General features: G+C 40.5%; 1 protein-coding gene across 34 annotated transcripts in view; it reads right to left on the minus strand.

The window, feature by feature from the left end:
• tcf7l2 (transcription factor 7 like 2) overlaps window positions 1-20,176 on the minus strand; it is an 88,696-nt gene that overhangs the window by 10,196 nt on the left and 58,324 nt on the right. For 24 of the 34 annotated variants that reach the window (XM_053866103.1, XM_053866109.1, XM_053866108.1 and 21 more), the window contains 5 exons: window positions 9,001-9,133; window positions 7,676-7,778; window positions 6,270-6,356; window positions 1,240-1,380; window positions 1,001-1,163 (listed from right to left, as the gene is read on the minus strand). In XM_053866103.1, the coding sequence (XP_053722078.1) occupies window positions 1,001-1,163; window positions 1,240-1,380; window positions 6,270-6,356; window positions 7,676-7,778; window positions 9,001-9,133 (627 nt within the window). The remainder of the gene's footprint in view (window positions 1-1,000; window positions 1,164-1,239; window positions 1,381-6,269; window positions 6,357-7,675; window positions 7,779-9,000; window positions 9,134-20,176) is intronic. The other 10 variants (XM_053866105.1, XM_053866107.1, XM_053866121.1 and 7 more) reach the window with 1 other exon arrangement.

The raw sequence follows: 20,176 nt of genomic DNA on the forward strand, positions 1-20,176 counted from the left end.
TGGAGGAGGAATTATGGTGTGGGGTTGTTTTCAGGGGTTGAGCATGGCCCCCTAGTTCCAGTGAAAGGAACTTTGAATGCCTCAGGATACCAAACATTTGGAACAATGCCATGCTCCCAACCTTGTGGGAACAGTGAGGGAACATAGCGGATCAGTCACCGATCGATGGGAGCATTTCATTTCAGCGTGATTGGTGAATGCTGATCACGACCTGTCATGGCCGATCACAACAACTGATCACATATGACATCCGGTGGTGTGATGAAGCCCGGCTGGTTGTGATGCGTCCGCTCCTCCCTACACACTACTCACTGGGCAGCAGCATGTCTGCCGTGAAAATTCTTTCAATCTGTCATGTTAAGTTTGTATCCTGCAGTACATGCACAGGACAATGGTCCTCACAGTCTTTCTCCTGTGTCGTTTATACGGAGACGTAAACGGAAACAACCGATTCCATTGAACCTTTTGTAGTCAGGTTCGTCAGCCACCTCAATCTGAAGCGTCCGAAGGGGAAACTTTCGTAAATGGAGACCCGCTACAGGCGGCCAGTATGTAAATATTTCACAGACATAGTGAAGTCTCCATAGATTCACTAAACTGGGATGTCTCACATCAAATTAAATGTTTTTCAGTTGGTCCTTTTGACATAATAGTTGCTGCATTCTCCAAGTTTTTTTTTCTATTTTGTGCCACCTTGAAGAGGTATATTAAAATTTATCTGAATTAAAATGATTTAATGGTTCATATTTTCACATCATCGACACAAAAGGTCTCATCATTTTGATTAAAAATTCATTGTCAATTAATGTGATAGTATCGGCGATCGGCACTCTGTCTGATATTGGCAGCAAAAACCCTGATCAGAGCATCCCTAAACACGACAATGACAATTTATGTGATTATCAATATATTAATCAATATATTAAGATATTTAAAAAACAATTATGTAAAGATACAGTCTTTTCATACACAAATTCTTTCTAAAGGGTTTTGGACTCACCCTTCGCCCGAGGATCTGGTTGATGGCAGCACTTTCCTTCAGTGTGCACTCGGCCACCACCTTGGCTCGCATCTCCTTCATGTAGAGCATGAAGGCATTCAGTGGTTTCTTTATGTGGACCTGTTTCTTCTTCTCCTCCTCCTTTTTAGCATCTGACTGTTTCCTGTCAGAAGTTAAGAGCAAGTTGGTTTGAGACTTGTATCAGAAGTAGGCACTTAATTCTTGAAAGGTCGACTCACGAGCTATTCAGGGAGCTGATGTCGCTGTGGGAAGATTCCTGCTTGACGTTGGGTGTGACGATGGCCGGGTGTGGGATGCCCGTGGTGTGCAAACTGTGGTGAGGGGGTACCATGTGTGGGGGGAACCTAGAGGACAGAAGACTGTGTAAATCGTCAGAATGGACACGGGTGAAATGAGGAGATGGAACACATGTCAGCACACAACTGTAAATATCTTATTCTCTTCCTGTTTGCACATGCAAGCAGTCTAAAAGATGCAGGACAGGAAGGGAATAAAGGGATCGGAAGACAGACATTAGCAACAAATTCAACACTGATTGATCCATTTATATTTTGTTGTTAAAATAGTTAGTGAAATAGATAGTAGAACTATTAAAGGAATTATGGAAAGAAGCTAAATATTGTGTGGGACCAAAATTAAGTTAGTACTGCACTCTGGAGTCATAACATGTTGTCAAAGATTTACACTGAGTTCATTTCAGGGGATTAGACATGAACAATTCTTTCACAATGACTGTTTGACCAACCATCTAAGCGTATAGTTGGTGATACTGTAGTTTGTGGCTTATGTTCATTCATTTAAGCAGGCTTCTTATTTCAGAGACTTGGTGGAGTGGGATGGGTAACCGTCTGGCCACTGTAAGCCCATCAACAATAGATGGTAAAACACAACAGTTATACCACTTTCCAACTGCATTCTCGAAAATGATGTTGTGACGCAAAATGTAGGTGCATCATGAAACAAAAGACACAAAAGTTTCTTTCAATACAACTGCAATTGCTCTGTTGTGCTTGGTTAAGTCTGCACAGTCAGCACAATCATTTACACCCCACACGACAGCCATCTTTCGACAGCTTAGGGCTGCTTCAACTCACAACCCCAAAACCCCGATTTAGTCGCGCTGACCGCTGCTGTCCCAAAATGCTGTTCTGCTGCGTGTACGAGTAATTACTTGTGAGATATTATTTGAACATGCACGCGTATATTCTTGTGTTTTTACTGGTGGGGGAGCTTTGGCTTTATGTGTCCATACACAAATTTACTAGAGAAGCAGGAGATGAAGAAAAAAGAAAAAAAAAAGAGACGGAATAATTCTTTGCTTTTTTTTTTCCTTCTTCTTTTTTTTTAAAGCAGCTCATTATCCAGCAGTGTCTGGCTGCATGGCTCCGAGCCAGAATATAATGATGAGAATAAACTCGCCAGGAACAACTAGTTTCTGTTGGAGGCCATCTCAGGGGAGTGCCAGTGCTCTTCCCCCTCAAACTCTTTCCCTCTTTTTCTCCTTTTCCCCTCTTCTTCCTTCATCACTGACACATTGGTGTTTGTGCCATGTCATCTGTTGATGGGGAGCTCGGCAGCAGCAGCGGCGGCTGCATATTGCCCATCATTAGAGCACTTTTACCCCCCGCACTTCGCTTCCTCTCTGTTCAGCCTCCCTCCTTCTCTCTGTGCACTTGTTAAAATTTTCTCTGTTCCAAGATCTAGCTTTTTTTTTCAACTGTCCCTTCACCACCTCCATGCTTCCTTCTTCCCCTCCTCCCACTAGCCCAGCATGGCCCAGGTTATGGTTTAAACATGACGACTGTCCCTTTGAAGCGCAGGGGCATCATCGCAGTCGTCATCACCATCATGGCTTATCAGTAACAAGCGGTGCCTTGGACCAATTTACCCAACACAGACAGGGTTGTGAGGCACCTCAACCCTGCAGCTGCTACATCTCAATCTGAAAGGTAAGATAGCTGCCGGTGGTGAGAGAGGTACAGGAAGGGAGGGTGGGTCACCGGTGCACCAAGCCCAGTGTCATCCAGTGCTGCCTAATTACCAGACAGAAACCCCTCCTATATGCGTGCTTAATGTATAATGATCTGGCCATTGTGATTCTGCCTATCCCATGGAAAAGAGACGGCGGGGGACATATCAAAGGGCAGGCTTAAGCATGTGGGGCAAAGGGGGCTTCACATCCTCCCACCTGTCACACATAAATTCACATGTACACTCACTATGAGGGACTTGCACTGGCTGCAACCCCATTATCAAAATAATGTCTTTCATTTGCTGTACTGACCATCTCTGTGCTGCCTTTCCTGTCCTGAAATCATGTATTTTTAACAGGACCTGGGTGTAAGGTATTCGCTACAGGATGACAGTCACCCCCCTTGCATCTGAACTCTGATTGACGAGAAGTCTGTACTACAGTGATGCGATCCTCACAAAAGTGAAAGGCTACAGTCAGATCTTCCACATTTCCATGGCAGCCAAAACGCTTTTTGCCTTCATTGCCAAGCTTTTACAGAAGGCATGGAGAATGTGCTTTTGCATGGGGCTGACATAATGTGACCAACTATTCAACTGATAGAACAGCTGGGCATCAGGGACAGATATTTTGACAGTTGAACTACGCCTTTCTTCTGCCACTACAGCTGTGATACAGAGCAGAGAATGGATCTCTTCACCTGACCCTTCTAACTGTCACATGATGCTCAAAAAGACAGAGGTGAAAGTGACATCTTTAGAGATATACAACACAATTTATGTGCAGTAACATTGTTCAAGAACACCTGACAGTAATACTGGAATAAATAACCGATATCCCACTACTCTCTCTGCAGTTTTATATCCCAGGACGACCATCTACCACATAGATGGTGTTATTCCAGTATTGACAATGCTCCAAGGAGGTATAGTGAGCAGTGGCTAGCACAAACTATTAGCCAGCCTACTCCCTTATGCCTGATGATGGCCTGATAATGTCTGTCACCATGTTCACAAAACTGGCAACACCATTAGGTAGATAATACAATACAATGAGAACAAGTGATGTCAACAGATGTAGGATTTTCCGGTCTGAAAGTGGGAGAATCATCACCACCCAGAGTACGCAATCCAAAGGGCTTCACCGAACATAAATAGGAAGTAGAAGTTTTCAATCAATTAAATACAGCAACATAAACTAACAATCTGCGAATATGTTTCATGGACACAAACATCATCTTTTCCGACTTCCATAACTGGAAGGCACTGAACTCAGCTGGGACACGGTCATAATTTCACCAACATTAGTAATGTAATGCTAATACTGAGAAGTAAGTAATTTTAGCAACTGCCTAAAGCTAAAAGGATATGCCACTATAGATTTACTTTGACTCTGAACACAGGGAACACAAACTGACTAGCTTCTCTTAAACACTGTGGTTCAATCCGTACAATTCAGAGAATGTCATGCAAATCACTCATTTCCATGTCACATGTGCTTTATTTAAATGACATTATACTACATATGTGCATGCTGAGAAAGGAAAGCTTTCTGGGACACAAATATCAACAGAAACATTAACAATATGGCAATAAGCAGAGTGTTCTTTTGTAGCGTTTACATGAAATATGTAAGGAATGTTCAGAATGAACCACAGTTGATATTCCACCATTTCCTCCTCGGAGTATTTTTCTATATCTGAGGTCAGTAATGGACTGAACATTTCTGTAAAGGATGGGGAGTTGTTAAAACCCTCCCATTCTCCAGAGAGCTCTTAGAGCCTTCCATCTATTTGGTTATCCTAATTAAATTAGGGGCCTCATCACAGGGCATTAGCTCATCCCCATGTACACCCCCCACACCTCAGACAGCAGATTCAATTAGCCACACTGGAAATATGATGATCACATTGGAGAGGCCGTCATTAGGTCGCAAATTAGCAGTCACTTACAGCTCAAGCCAGCGGGATGCTGCTGCCAGATGCCAATGCCTTGTCCAGCCTACCGTCTGCCCCACTGCACCTGGCGTTCGCATAGGCAGGACCTGACTCCTAACTGGGTATTTGGTCAACTGCCTCAATTCTATTATATGCAATTACATCGAATCATGGAAAGACAAAAAGGGGAGATATTTTTCTGGCGGCCTCACGATGACCATGATAATTAGGTCAAAGGATTTAACGTCTGCTAGAGTTGAAGTTAAAGTTAAAGTGAGATTTCCATTATGGGTTATAACCTAGACAAAAATGTTCCCGATCAAACCACCACATAATAATTGAGATTATTAAACTTACTGACTTAAGTTAGTAGTTCATTGTTATTGGACAGGCATTTTCATTTGCTGGTTTAGTAGGTTGGTTTGGCTTGGCTGAAAACTAATGACTTTCTTGTGGCACACTGTCACGTCACGTCACATCTGTCATGTGAATCGATAAGCTGGAAAATTGGCACACAACCCCACGCTGTATACTATTAATATAAATTATAAATCAAAAAAATAATCGATAAAATGCAGAGGGTAAAGAGAAAATTTAAGTGTGAAAGGCATAGACACCTTGGTAGAAGTATGTGCACTCCCTGTTCCTCGATAGTGTATGTACATTATATGTACAGTGTTTTGATATGAACTGCCCAGTGACTCTGAAAGATGGGTTGTTGTTAATTTACTACTGATGTTCCCACACGTGGCTAACACAGCATGTTTCCTGTTTGAGAAGAGGAGCCAACTGAAAAATTCTAATTGAAATCTTTAACTTCCCAACATAACATAACATAAACGGCCATCATTTCATACAAAGACATGTACAGGATGGAAACATACATACATACACTCAACAGCTGCACAGAGGTACACAACAGCAAATATGCTGCGCCCTAACAGCTGGAACAATGTGCTACCCAAGTGCCAAGCCTGGGCTTTTATTGCTGCCCTTCCTTTGTTTATTTATCAGCTCCAACTCAGAGCAAGGATGAGTGCAGGCTCATTTTTGTGTGATATGCAAAAGGGGTAAACGTTCTTCCGGGGCCTCATTAGAAAATGATAAATATAATTAATATTTGAGAGTGCTCTCTGGAGCCCCACACGGGAGGATTGGCCTTTTGAACAGACAAGGGGTCGTCCTTCAGGGAGAACTTACTCTTAACCATTTCTGCATGAGAACACACTTGAGAGTTTGGCTTTGAGACCGACACAAAAAACATTCATGTGCACAATAGTGTGTGTGTGTGAGACGGAAAGAAGGAGAAGTGTGTGTTTAGTTCTGAGGACTCGACTCACCTTGACATGGATGCATTGACAGTGAGCGCTGTTGGGTAGGGGTGTCTGAAGCCCCCTGTCGTGATAGGATAAACAGGTTGACCTTGCCTGGGAACAGAAGAAGAAAGGTAAAGCAGGAGCGATGATGGAAGAGGAAAAGGTGAAGTCCCGTGTCTGTCTCCTCTCCCCACTGTGGGCCTCTTTATTCTTATTTGATCAGGACAAAAATCTAGGGGATTGCAGAGTGCGGATCAAAGCCAAGAAAACTCGGAACAATTTGACTGCTACAAATCTTGATAGCGATGGCTAATTAAATTTCATAACCCTTCGCTCTGTATCGACGGAGTGGGGACCTCTTCCTCCCAAAGCTGGAACTAGGTGTTTTGTTGTGATAATTAAAGAAGACGTGCGGCTCTCTTTAATGGAGCCATCACGCTAATTGAGGTCTACACATCCAAAGACAAACAATAATGAATGTAAATTTATACCAAAATAAAGTGCAGCAAATCAAAGGCTCCATGGCTGTGCTTGGGGCCTTTCTCACTATTTAGATGGCGACGAGAAAACATTAAATTAACAGAGCTTAATTTGTAGCCTTTTGTCATATTAACAAGTGTTGACAAGAAATACCAGGGGACAGCCCCCATGTGGAATTGAGGGTAAAATACAGGCAATCACAATTCATTACACTCATTGAACCATACAGAGACATGCTAAACAGTATTTGCCACAAAGTAACAAGTTGAGTTTGGCAAGGACCAGAACCAAGTGTCCATGAGGGGATTTGGTTGACTGTGAGACCTGAACACCATACAACTTGGCAAGTCAGCTTTTGAAGCCTTGCTTGATCATGTAAAGTTCATACCCCTTTGAGACTTGTTATTCACCTTTCTCTTGATCTAATAGGTAATGGCCAATGCAATAGTACCCTGTATTTAAAGGTAGGTAACAAATCTGACACTTTGTACATCTCCAATGTCGATTGCATTAATACAAATTCCAAATTAATAAAAATACCTGCCTGAGTTGTTGTGATCCACAAATTCCCCACAAGCTCCCTTAGAATACCATGAATGCATTACAATATTAAAAACAACAATATTGTAACAAAGGCTTCGCCTAGGGTTGTTGACATTTTAGCTTTCAATTGTATCTATTGTATGCATAGTAGTAGCATAATTTACTTGTGCCATTTTATCCGAAAAACAGAAGGCAATCAGAGGGTATAGCAGACGTTTACCAGTACTGCTTCAAGATTTGCCATAAACACTGGTAGTCACAGAAAGAAATCGTGCCTAAATCAACATGAATGTTGTTCTCCACATGTAACATTTGGACTGCATTAGTGAGTAAAGACATATCAGGTCACATCAGTGACATGGTATCACAAACACGGAGCAAAAGAGGAATAAAAATGGTTTGCTTACTGTGGTACTAACCATCCTAAAGGATGGGGTATCTGGCCAACCGTGCCAGGTGACAGCGGGTAGTATGGCGATATATCTGGGGGATGTGGAGGCCGTGGAATTCCTGTGGAGTGAGATGGCATGAATGGTCTGCACAACGCATACACAGCGATGATTTCAAAACATGAACAGTTTTTGTCCAAAATAATAAAGAAGGTGGAAAAAAACAGGTTAACTAAGCTCATTTCTGAAAAAAAAAGTACTGATGTTCCCTAGCTGATCTTACTGTACGTCTTTATCTCACAATAAAGCTTATTGTACATTTTGGATTGGGGAGAGTGAGAGGGCTATCGAGTGCCAAAGGTACCATGGCTGTACAAAGATGCCAAGCCAATGTCACCAAAGGACTGTTGTTTGGATATCTCTGAACCAAACTGCACCAAGATTCAATGAAACCCTTGCCTATATTATCCAATCACCACCCAGTGGTTAAGACATAATGAACTTGATTAGTTAATGAAACACAATGAGCAAAATTAAGATGCCCCATTAGGCACTACAGCAGCTACAACAGCAGCTGGCAATTGATTTCCTTTCGTAGAGGCCATCATAATAACACAACATTATTACCTAAAGCAGGCTGCGAGCGCCCCCTAGAGGGCTACTTAAAGTTTTTTTGTTTTACATGGCCGTGAGAGGCTCAGTTTGAAAACACTTGCCACATGTGGCGGCTGTAGTGAGTCATTGAATTATCTGGACAGCTGCAAATTTGTGATAGTTACCAACTATGGAGAAGTTCTTGGAAAAAAAATGATAAAGAAAGTGATGGCGTCCCAACAGTAAAAACTGTTCATGAAAGTACCTGTTGGTGCAGTTTTTAAAATTAATGAGTAGATTTTATGGTGGTACTTTCATTAACACTTTACTTATCTTCTTTTTAGTTTATTTATGAATAAAATGATATTTAGACGTCTTCTATTATTATTCTAGTATTCTATTTATTTCATTGAGACATCTATTCATAACGAACAGTTTGCATCAAGTACATATTTTTTCCTTCTTATTTTCTTCTACTAAATTTGATGAATATGACTTGCACCTGATTCTGCTGCTGGTTGGACTTTTAGATGACAAATATCTTTGTGCTGATGACATGGTTTCATGTCATTTCACAAGGTCTTGGTTTGTTTACATGTATGCTTATTGAACATAAATGAAATCAGTAATAGTAATGAATCAATTCTATCCCACCATTTGTTCTGGTAAAGGTGGGTCCCGAGATAAAAAAGGTTAAGAACCCCTGACCTGCTGCATTGATAGAAACCAACTGGGTTCTGAAGTAATACCTGTTTTGGGATCCACGTCAGTTTGTAGGTGTGGAGGGGGGTTCCCTGGTGTGAAGTGCTCATTGCTGTAGGTGATCAGCGGTGTGAGAGGATGCACATGGTGAGGGTGCTGTACCACTGGAACCTTATTAGACTGTGAGAGGGGATACAGAGAGATAATAGAATAGAACAAAAAGAGATATAGGTGTTAATATTAGATGCAATTGTTAAATGTATTCATAAAGCATACTGCAGAATAAAAAGCGTAAAAGACAGCACAGGTATAGTTTGAAAAAAATGCTTTACAGAAGGCTCTTCGAGAGCAAACCCTATCACTTTCAGAATGTCCCTGAAATATTGTAATGCATGGACAAACATCACTAGACCCATTTTGAGTGAGAGTTGTGCACACTGTCAGATGAAATACCAAACCTACAGCGCGATTAAGGTGGCAAACCACAAAACTTCAGAAGAAATACTGTGAAATAAAAAGCACTTCTGAGGTGTCCCATTGGAATTTAGAAACATAATCTGAGGAAACTCATAAGGTTGCCAGTTCACATTAGGAGCACTTTTGAACCGCTGTTGTAGTCAGGCAATCGATCTTCCGTAAATGACAGCATGAAGGCAGCGCGTATAAATCCACAGTTGTTACAGTCAAAGCTCAGCTCCCAAACCATCCTGTTTCTCAGCTCCAATCCCTCATCTATTCCCCATGGGAGGATTGGTTCGTGGAGTATGGGACTATGTTGCAATAAAAGTGTTTGTAGAGGGGGGTGTGAGCTGAAAATCCATTTCTGTATTTTTGCCAAATTAGTTTGAGCTATGTAATCTTCTCTTTGTGCTCCTAAGTGGTGCAGGCCCCCTTTTTTCAATTACCCAAAGATTACAGTTGAGCTTTAGGGGAGTGTTGCCGTGGGCCCCTGTGTTAACCAAAGCTCAGTCCCTCTCATCAGGGCAGGCCCTGGATGACACTAATTCATGCATGGTCCCCGGCCACAAGATAACTAGATTAGAGCTCTGCTGTAGATTAGGCTAGTGGCAGCTCTCGCCTCTTTATCCACACATCCTTATCCTGCCCTCAGCAGTCAAAGAAGCAGCACTAATCAGGCTTATCATAACGTGGATGATATGGTGAAGGGGAGAGGAGTGAGACACCAAGCTGCATGCGTCCATGCGAGTTCAGTAAGCTCCCTGGCAAGCTTGTGCCACGTGTTCGTCAGCTACTTATAACAATGCGTCTTCTGACTACATAATACACAGGTTTACCGAATATTAAAAACCTACCAGCTGTACGCTCTGTACAGCCATGCCCATCTTGACTTATCCCGTATAAAAAAGAAAAAAGGGAATGGGGCATTCCCTATCGCCATGGTCTCAATGAAAGATTAATGAACTCCACTAGAACTCGAGGGAGGAATTGAGACTCCAGGGACTCATTCAGTGCCGTGGGCCGAAAAGGCTGGGGAGAAGAGAAGGAGGTTGGGGATGTGTGTCAGTTGGGGAGGGGGGAGTATGAGTAGGAATGAGATTTGGTAGGACAAGCACAAACCAAGACACGTCTGTCAATGGTGTTATTTTTTAAGTATTTGAGTAAATGACAAACAGACACCAAGACGTTGAAATGACTGTCGTCCACCTTACTACTAATTAATAATTAGTTTTTGCACTATTGCTACATAAGAATGTTGTCAATTCATTATCGGGTAAAAGCATTACTTAAGATACAATTTGGGACGCAGGGAGAAGACTTGACTCACAAAGACTGAGGTAACATGAGTCAGGAAAGCAGGCAAAAACTCAAGTACAGTTGTAAAAGAAAAGTAAGTCGCAGAGATGGTTGAGCAATATGCTCATATTTTACATAGATTATGTGATACCTGACCCAAACAGTAAAATACAAAGGCATGTGACATCTCAATACAATAAAATGTAGACTGCATACATAAACATACCTAATATTAGATTACTAGATATGCTTGGCGTCACACATGTAGTGTTTATAAACTTTCCAGCACCTAAGCAATGTTCAGAACAAAACCACAAAATATTGACCAAATAATACATTATACTCAACAGTGGATAAATAACTTATAAATAACAGAATTTCATCATTCACCAGGATCAGGTGTAACTCATGTCAATAAAAAAGTCATCCAGCAGACCACTAGTCTTTCATCAAAGAAATAATACCAGTGTAAAAGACATTACCCACACGGGCAATGATAGCCGTCAAATGGTGTATTTAGAAACAGTAATTCAAATATATGCTTGATCTATCAGCACACTGCTTTGCTCTGCAGTGATATGTGGTGCTTGTGCTGAATGAATGAATACGACTATTTTGAGTCAGATCCGCTGGACAGGAGAAAGCACAGGGTGCGAGAAACAGCAGCAGAGCAGAGTGAGACAAAGGGTGGGCGGCAGAAGCGTAGAAGTCATTCAGGAAAAAACAGTTGGCCTTGCATTTCCGCTTGGTGGCACCTCATAGGACCTCTGTGAGCCCAAAACGTGAAAGTGATGACCTTGAGGACCCCTGGGGAAAGAGGGGTTCCTGCCTCTGTCTCTCTGCTTCACGTCTTGATATGATGAGAAGCCACAACAGCCTACGGTCACTAAAGAGTTGTGTCGTGGCCGAGGCAGGAATGATAGGCAGTGAAGAGAGCAGCAATGTAGGGATGACAAAGCTTGACGGATTGAAGTTCTCTTAGGTCAGTGAATTCCACAACAAGCAAAGCATTTGGCTGGAACATGCATGTGTGTGGACAGACATGACGTAGAAAAGAAACCTGTTTTGAAGGTGAACGACAGGTCACTTGTGAAAGTAATTGCAAATAAATAGTGCAAATAGTGGCAAAAAATTAGTGAACACAGTAAACACAAAAGTTGTCTATTTAGAGGTAAAGAGCACCCCCTCCAGGAAAATATCTTAACTTCAAAGCAAACTTCATCCACACAAGCATGTTAGAATTAGAGTCAGTCACATTAATGGTTGAATTCAAGAAGACCATTTAAAGAGATACTCGGAAATTAACGCCAGTGGAATATGAAATGCTCTGACAAATTTCAGGCTTTCTGAGGCATGATGCAAGAGCAAGCAGAAACGATTAAAAAATGTTACAGTTCAGAAGAAAAATTTCTTGGTTAATCAGGAGACCTAACCTGGGAATTGTGGAGAAAAGAGGGAGGAGAGGGATTTGTAAAAAAGATATGGAGGTGTTGATCAGTTCTCTTGCAACGAAGATGCGTCTCAGAGGGCAAAGGGCTCTTGAGACGGCAGTATATTTAAGTTAATCTATTCACTTTGCAGCCATGGCATGCCGACTGCTAGATCAGAGCTCTGAACAAAAATATTATGTGGGCCAAAGTCTTTCACTCCCTTTACTCCAGCTCTCGTTACTAGCATTCAAGTCACCACTCATATTTGCTTCCCATCTTTGATAGTCAGCACATCAAATAGAATTGCAGAAAGGACAAATGCACAGATATGTGACAGATAAATAAAACGGCACACAAATCACTTAAATATGAAGTGGTATTTGGTAGAGCTGTTGTACTCTGTGAAGACAGACCTTCTCAGACATGAGTTGAAGCGTTCCATTTTACCGTAAACAGCCTCTTGAGCTCTTGCACCTGAGATACAGGAATTTCTGAGAGGTTTTTTTGTATACCAGTGTTAACAGCCAAGCAGAAGTCTTTCGTTTGAAATGCAATCACCACTTCAAAATTGCAGGTGAAAGACAAAGAAATTAATAATGCAACCATAACAAAGAGATATGTCGATCTGCAAGTTTTAATTTACATTTCACGAGCTAAATATTGTTTTGTCAAGTCTGTACTGTTGCAACAACAATAAAACATATTTGATATATTTTATGTAAATTGTTAAATTGCTTGGTAGAATATGAGGAAACAATGGTAAAAGTTCTGATACAAAACAACATATATTGAAATGAGCTGCAATTTGATGAGAAGCTATACATCCCCACCCGACTGTCAAGAAGAATCTCACCACCACTTCATCAGAAGGAGTGGCCAGAAGAAGCAGCAGGGTAGTTACATACACACCTGCCCAGATTGAGTTGCCAGCACACCAACTGCTGGAGGTGAGACAGCCCAGGGCCCAGCACTTGTGCCTGGCCTCCCATCTCCTCGGGCCCAGCTGGAGAACCACCCTGCGGGTACATGACCCCCTCCCTTGCCCCTAGCTCTATTCCCCACAGCCCGAGCTCCTTAGACCCTTAAATAATGTTGCTTTGGTCGATTGCTTCTTTGGCATTTTCTTCCTGTGTTTGACGACCAGGTGCCATGGCATGTGAGAATGAACTTATTGTCGTTTCTCGTTTTGAGGCTGGCTGACCATAGTTCCCAGACTTCCCAGTCATTTGTCTTGATTCTTAGGCCAACTTATCCCCAAAACTGACCACCTATGCAAATCTAGGAAAACCTACCACCCACCAAGCTCCAGCATTAAGACAAGTTCCCTCGAAATCCTTCAGTTAGCCCTGGCCTTGTCTGTTTTAGGAAAGTTTTCATGCTTGTGACAAGTACCAAAGACAGAATTACTATGAGCACCATCTCACCATCTGCAGCAGTCTTCCCACAAGCGATACTTAACAAAAAGCACACTCACACACTCAAAAAAAACTCTTATTACCCAAATCCCGACTGCACATAGTGAGTCTTGTTGTGTGCCTGTGTGTGGGCTCTGCTCTGCCTCCAGGATGCCCAGAGACCAACTGGCAGCTTAAAAAGCTTTGGCTACAAGGTAAAGTGAGCAAGGCGAGAGAAGGAGACAAAGACGAGAAACACACACACATACAAACAAGACAACAACATCCACAAAGGGAGGGCATGCTCGATAAAGAATGGCCAACAGTCACTTCTCCTCTGTGATGCTGACAGTTGCCTCTTTCCTGGGGGAAAGTGACAGCGAGAGAAAGTCCTCTCATCGACGTCGCTTTCTCTCTCCAAACAAAACCCCACAGTTGTGAACAATCTCCACTTCTCCCAACCTCCCCCAACTTTTGTCTCTATTCAGCGTTTAACATGAACAAGGCCTTGCCCCCTCCTCAGAGGCCTCTTCTCCTCATTCTCTATTCATTTCTACACAAATACACCTTCAAGTCTCTTCTTTTCAAGTTAAATGACTTTATGTGGTCATGGCACTCCCAAAGCAGGGCAAGGGTTTATTCCCAAGTGATTGGTGGTCATCACTCACAATCACACATCTCTATATATAAGTTCCTATTTTGACCATCTGTCATACCAGATTATATGTACACAGAACATTAAAAAAAACAATTTTGTTGAATCTGTTTCATTTGAAAGTATAGGGCATAATATAGGGAACTATTTGTACATTGTTGGCCGAATGAAATCATACAAAATAAAACATATTTTTAATGGTAATAATATGGCTAGGGTAAGCCTTGTATTTATGACACCAGACTATACACATGCATTTGGCCTTTATTATTATTTTAATTAACAAAAACAATGATAACAAAAAAAAAAAAAAAACAGCAAACACAAGCATTAAACATTAAGCGATTTAGAATAAAGACAACTGAGTAGTGCCATAAATCGACATGTAGAAATTGCTTTGGCTTCCACTGGCATATGGAAATACTTTTGTTATGATCTTCATCCAGTTATGAAATACTGTTAAAACTATACATATATGTGCATGTTCATATTTTCAACTACAATGTGTCATAATGTGTACTGTCAGATAAGACCAGAATTCTGCATATCATAATTAATACACCTGTCATCCCACAAATGTGTTTTTTATTCTCTTACAGCGTGAACCTGACTACGCGACCATGGAAATTAAATATTTATAGAATAAATTATCTCTAGTTCCACATGGGCATGTTTCATATATATTTGACAATGTGATTATTAAGACTAACGAAGATTTGTTAAGTGGCAGTAAGTGCGGACAGGATCTCAATTTACACGGCAACGGTGGATAAATGGAAATTTAACACACAGTGCATTTTTAAAAATTGACTACATTTTTTTTATAAATTTCCCTGAGCTGAAACTTGATTTTTTTTTTTTTTGGCTTTTTGCTGACTGTTCCTGGGCCCTGCAGCAACATGCACAGGCCCATCAAGGCAAAACAAAAGGCCCCGGGAATGTCCTTTACACAGTGCGGACAATAGCACCGGGGCTCCAACTTGACAAGTAAAAGCGCCCCGACAAGGCAGCAGCTAATTGCCCGCCCTCCTTCCATTCAGCCGTCAAGCCACGCTCCTGCCATCTCCTTTTGTCCCACGTGCATTATCTTAAATAAAGTGCCAGCGCGCCGTCCAATGATGGACAGCTCCCAATCGCGGTGCCACAAATGCAACATCGAAAATAGTGTGAAAACAGACCAAAAACAAACACCAGGCTAATTTTTTTAACAACAAATGAATAACAACTGATTCATTTTGATGTAAAAGCTCCTGTTTTTCTTCATTAAGAATCATCACAGCCCTTTTAAAATACATTGTAATTTAAAAAAAAGATACGTATGCAATAATTGATGAATAAAATTGACGGTAAACTAATGTAGAAAAATAGATCGGAAAAATGAGACGAATTTAAAACTCAATAATTTCAACATCTTAAAAAGCATATAACAATAAATGTAAACAATTGTCATCATTATGCCCATTTTATATTGTTTAAAAATACAATTTTCAACTTCAAATAGCCAATGTATTTGAATTAAAAATAACAGTGCAGCTTTCAGAATGAACACAAAATGAATAGATTGTTCAGTAGGCACACTATTTTAATTGCATGTGGCATTATTTGGCCAAACATTTTCGATTTTAGATAGAAGGTTTTTGGTCAAATGAATAATAGAAGAGATAACAATGAATGAATAAGTGAATTTGTTTAAGGTCAACAGATGCCAATTCTAATTCATCCACCTTAAGCCAAAAAGATAATTACCACATAATCCTTTTTCTTGACAGCAAAGATCAAAATACTGTGATTTATCTGTGCTTTACCAGCATATTTATGATCAGATGTAGCAACATTCCAATAGTGAAAGTAAATTAGAAAATGTTGCACTTAACTGCAAAAACAGAAAAATATATATGCATTTAGATGCAAATATTACACCATAAAATTCAGATTTTTCCTGTTTAACTAGATGTCAAAGCACAGCGCAGCGCTGTCAGGCTGTCAGGACAAAGCAATCAAACACTGCCTTTCATTATCCAAATTGTCAATCTGTCACTTAGCAACATAAGTGTTCTAAATTGCCAAATGGCACCCAGAAGACAAATGTATATCGGAGGATAAATCTAACCATACTTAGCAACAAATAAGCGGAGGAAAAGGCAAGCAGAGCTGGAATGGATATATTTAAAAGTCTTACCATTTAAAAGAGCTGGATTTGGGATGCTGCTCAGCTCCTGGTTAAAACAAGCATGCTGCGACTCGTGCTCGTGCACACACTCCAAGCAGACTCCCACCACCATGTCAGCCACTAATCCGCTGGGGGGCAGCACCACGACTACGGCAGCCCCCTCGCAACCGCCCGATGGGTTAAGTCGATAAGCGAGCGGCCGATGTAGCGGGAGAGAGCCGGGGAGATGGCAGACGGAAAAAGCTCTCTCGGACCAGAGAAAAATGGAGCGGCTGCAGTTGCACAGGAATTCAGCCTGCTCTTTTCCTTGCCTGTCCGGGACTCCCTCGTCCTTCCCCCCCTTGCCCATCTTCATTTCCCCCCTAATAAGCCCCTTTGTGTCCATCTCTCTTTCTTTGATAAGTTAAAAAAGGAAGGAGAAAGAGCGAGCCTTTCATTCAGGCATAAAGGTAGTGGAGTGCCGTCTATACGAGTTGACCTAACTTGGCTAAACTCAAGCAGCAGGGTGTCTCTCGTCATGTCATTAATCCCCCAAGAACTAGCCGCGCTCCATTTGCCGCTAGTCACAGTAAATTAAACGCAAAATAACACAAAACAGGAGCTCAAAAAGTATCTTAAAAAATAAAATCAACAGTCAATGTCGATGCAGGGATTCAATACCTGACGACCAAGACAGACGTCAACCTCACATGCCAAAAAGACAGAGAAAAACGAATTGCAAAACAAATATAAAACAGTTTGGTTCTCAGGCAAGGTGGTGAGCCAAAAATTCAGACGGTCCAACTGGAGACTGAAAGAGAGGAAGCCCACTCTTAAAGCCGTGATCCGACCATCCACTCCACCACCGCTGTGAGCCTTTCAACCACAGCAGAAAAAACACACCATTGATCTTCAAATGGTGATAATTGAAACGATCAAAAAGATTAAACAAAAAATATATATATCACGAGGAAGGAGAAAAAAAGTGACAACTTACCATGTTAAGAGTCTTTTTTGTTGTTTTTAGGAAGAAATAAAAGAAAATATCAGCTCAAAGATGCAGCATTTGGTGTCAATTTCCCTCGCCGGCTCTTGATCGTATTACTTCCACAGTCCCGGTTTCCAATGCGTCTGAACTTTTTCCCTTTCTCTTTTATTTTGTTTGTGCTACCTAGCCTTTTTTTCTTTTCTGAGGTTTAAGACTTAAAAAAAAAAGCCTTGAGCAGAGTAAAGCTGCACAAATTATCTCGCCACCTTGCTCAGCTCTGATGCTTTGGCCGCTAACTTTGGAAGGCCCTTTACTACTGCATCAGAATTAGCATTGTCAAAGCAGTTAATGAATATTAATATTGTATTTGTCATTGGAGCTGGCCCAGTGCTGAACTCAGAGTCCTCCATCAGGGACAAGATTAAGCACACAATTATTTCTGACTGACAGGGACCAAATCTGGAAGAGGTTTTTTTTTCCTCCCTCCCTTCCAACAATTTAAAGAAAAAGATACAACATCATCTTAAGGTTCCTCCCATGAGAGTGGACCAGATTAATACACTTTTAATGAAGCAAGAGGAACAGCAGGAACCAACGGCCCGGAAGAAAGAGCAGTAATACTATTTAACTCTTTTTTTTTTTATGATTTCTTAAGGGCTGTGAATAACAAATTACTTATTTTTAAGAGAGTTTTAAGGTCTTTTCTTGATGCTTTTTTCCCAAAGAATGTTAAATTGGCTGAGTGATGATAGTTTTAAATGTGGATGGTCACTGCTTTTTCAAGCGCATTCATTGTAATTTCAGCTGACGGTAATTGTTATTTGTGACTCTAACAATTTTTTTTCTTTCCCTCTTTAATCGTAGGAAACAATAGATATGAGTGTTCTTCTTTTCTTATATAGAAGTCCATGCTTGTTCTTTTAAAATCACATTATAACTGTCATAAAAACAAATCATATATAATTCTCATCTGTTTTTTTTTCCCATTTTCTTTGCTTCTTTGTGCAACACCGTGTTCCTGAAGTTTAAAACAATTTTGTATTGAAGATGCTTATTTTACATTATGAAACTACAACATTATGATTGAAATTATTTTGTTGAAGAAAGATCTCGATACATTATCTTTGCACTTGCACTGATTCATCCATTGTATGAAACACACAGTATTTTCATCGTTTATTTTCAATTAATTTGATGAGTTAATTTAATAATTGATTTGAGAAACCATGATTATGATCAATACAACAATATTTTATTGTTCATTCTGAAATTAATATGGAGTTTATAAAATTCAATCAAATGAGAAATAACATCAATATGATCTTTGATCAATTCATTTGATAATTTAATTTTGACACAAAAATAATTTTCTTAAATCGTGGTTCATAATATATATAATTATATTATTATTAATGATAATAACTTATTATTATTTTATTATACAAGTACGCACAACTTTTTAATACTGCTCAGTTCTAACATTCATAGACACCTTCATCCTGAGTGTTTGCACATGCACAAAAGGCTATAGCTGAAAGATTATCTAAACATTTTAATTCCAACCAATCTTGTTGCAATATCCTATGTAAATGACTTGACCTAAGAAATAATTAAGAAACAATCACCTTGAAGAAATAGAAACATTGTCTTAAATGTAGTAATAATCTCACCACATGTACTAAATAATCTGCAAATGTTACAACAGAATCTTATCATCTTGTGTATTTTTCTTTTATTTATTTATTTTTTAAAGACAGTCTTATTACAAAGCCTCATTGAGCTGGAAGGTTTAACACACAGGTAGATTGTCTGACCTTAAAGCCTAAAAAATGCTCTCACTTTCCCTTTAAATCAACAAAACCCCATTATCCCTGAAAATGTATTAGTCTGCTTTATCCTTTATATATTAATTTAAAGCAAATATTCAGCTGAATATTCAATAAATCATTAAAAAGGAACTTAAAAATGAATTATAATTACATTATTAGAAGTACTACAAATATACGATTAATAAGGAGATTAATAATAGGCAAGGGCATTGCAGATTCATTCCAGACATGTTCAAATTGAGACAAACGCAGTACATAGACAAATATAATGTTGAAGAAAAAAAATGAAATTATTACGAACAATTCACAACACGCCTGGACTTTCAGCGCTCTGAGCAGAGCCAGCACAACGCCGACTGCTGCGGACCACACACGAAGCCTCTGTCTCTCTCCATCCAACACATCACGCTAGCATGCACGGCATGGTCAAACACACACAATATTTTTCTTCTAACATTGGAAATACTAATTTAAGTGGAAAAGATTGCTTCATCGACTCATTAAAACCACAGAAATTTAAGGCTGACGGCAAACTCATACAAATCTACATTTAAAAAGACTGTACTGCCTGAAGCTGCAAATATGTTTCACATAATAATGAGCAACACAATGAGCTCAACTGTTGAATATCAGTCAACAAGAATTTGGATCAATGTCTCACCTAAATTTTACGGCAGCGAAAGAGATGGGGCAAATAAAAAGTGGTGAACGTGGCAGATGCGGGGCACTAATGCCAGCGGGCCAGTGAATCACTGGGAGTCTGGGGGTCAAGCAGCAGCCTCACCTTGCTGCATTAGGCCCCCGCCGACCACCCCGCAGGCAGCCTAATACCATTAGCAACCCTTAGATGAACACATTAAATTGCCCTTTTGTTCTGCAGGTGCCGGTCCGGCCTCCAGTGCTCACTGGCACCGCTGCACCAAATACAGATGGTTCTGCAGCATTTAAAAGAGAGAGAGAGAGAGAGAGGAAAAAAGGAGGATTTTTAAACAGACAAGGAGAGCTGCAGAACCAGCTGATTTA

This window comes from Synchiropus splendidus, chromosome 5 (assembly GCF_027744825.2).
Source record: "Synchiropus splendidus isolate RoL2022-P1 chromosome 5, RoL_Sspl_1.0, whole genome shotgun sequence".
NCBI classification, from domain to species: domain Eukaryota; kingdom Metazoa; phylum Chordata; class Actinopteri; order Syngnathiformes; family Callionymidae; genus Synchiropus; species Synchiropus splendidus.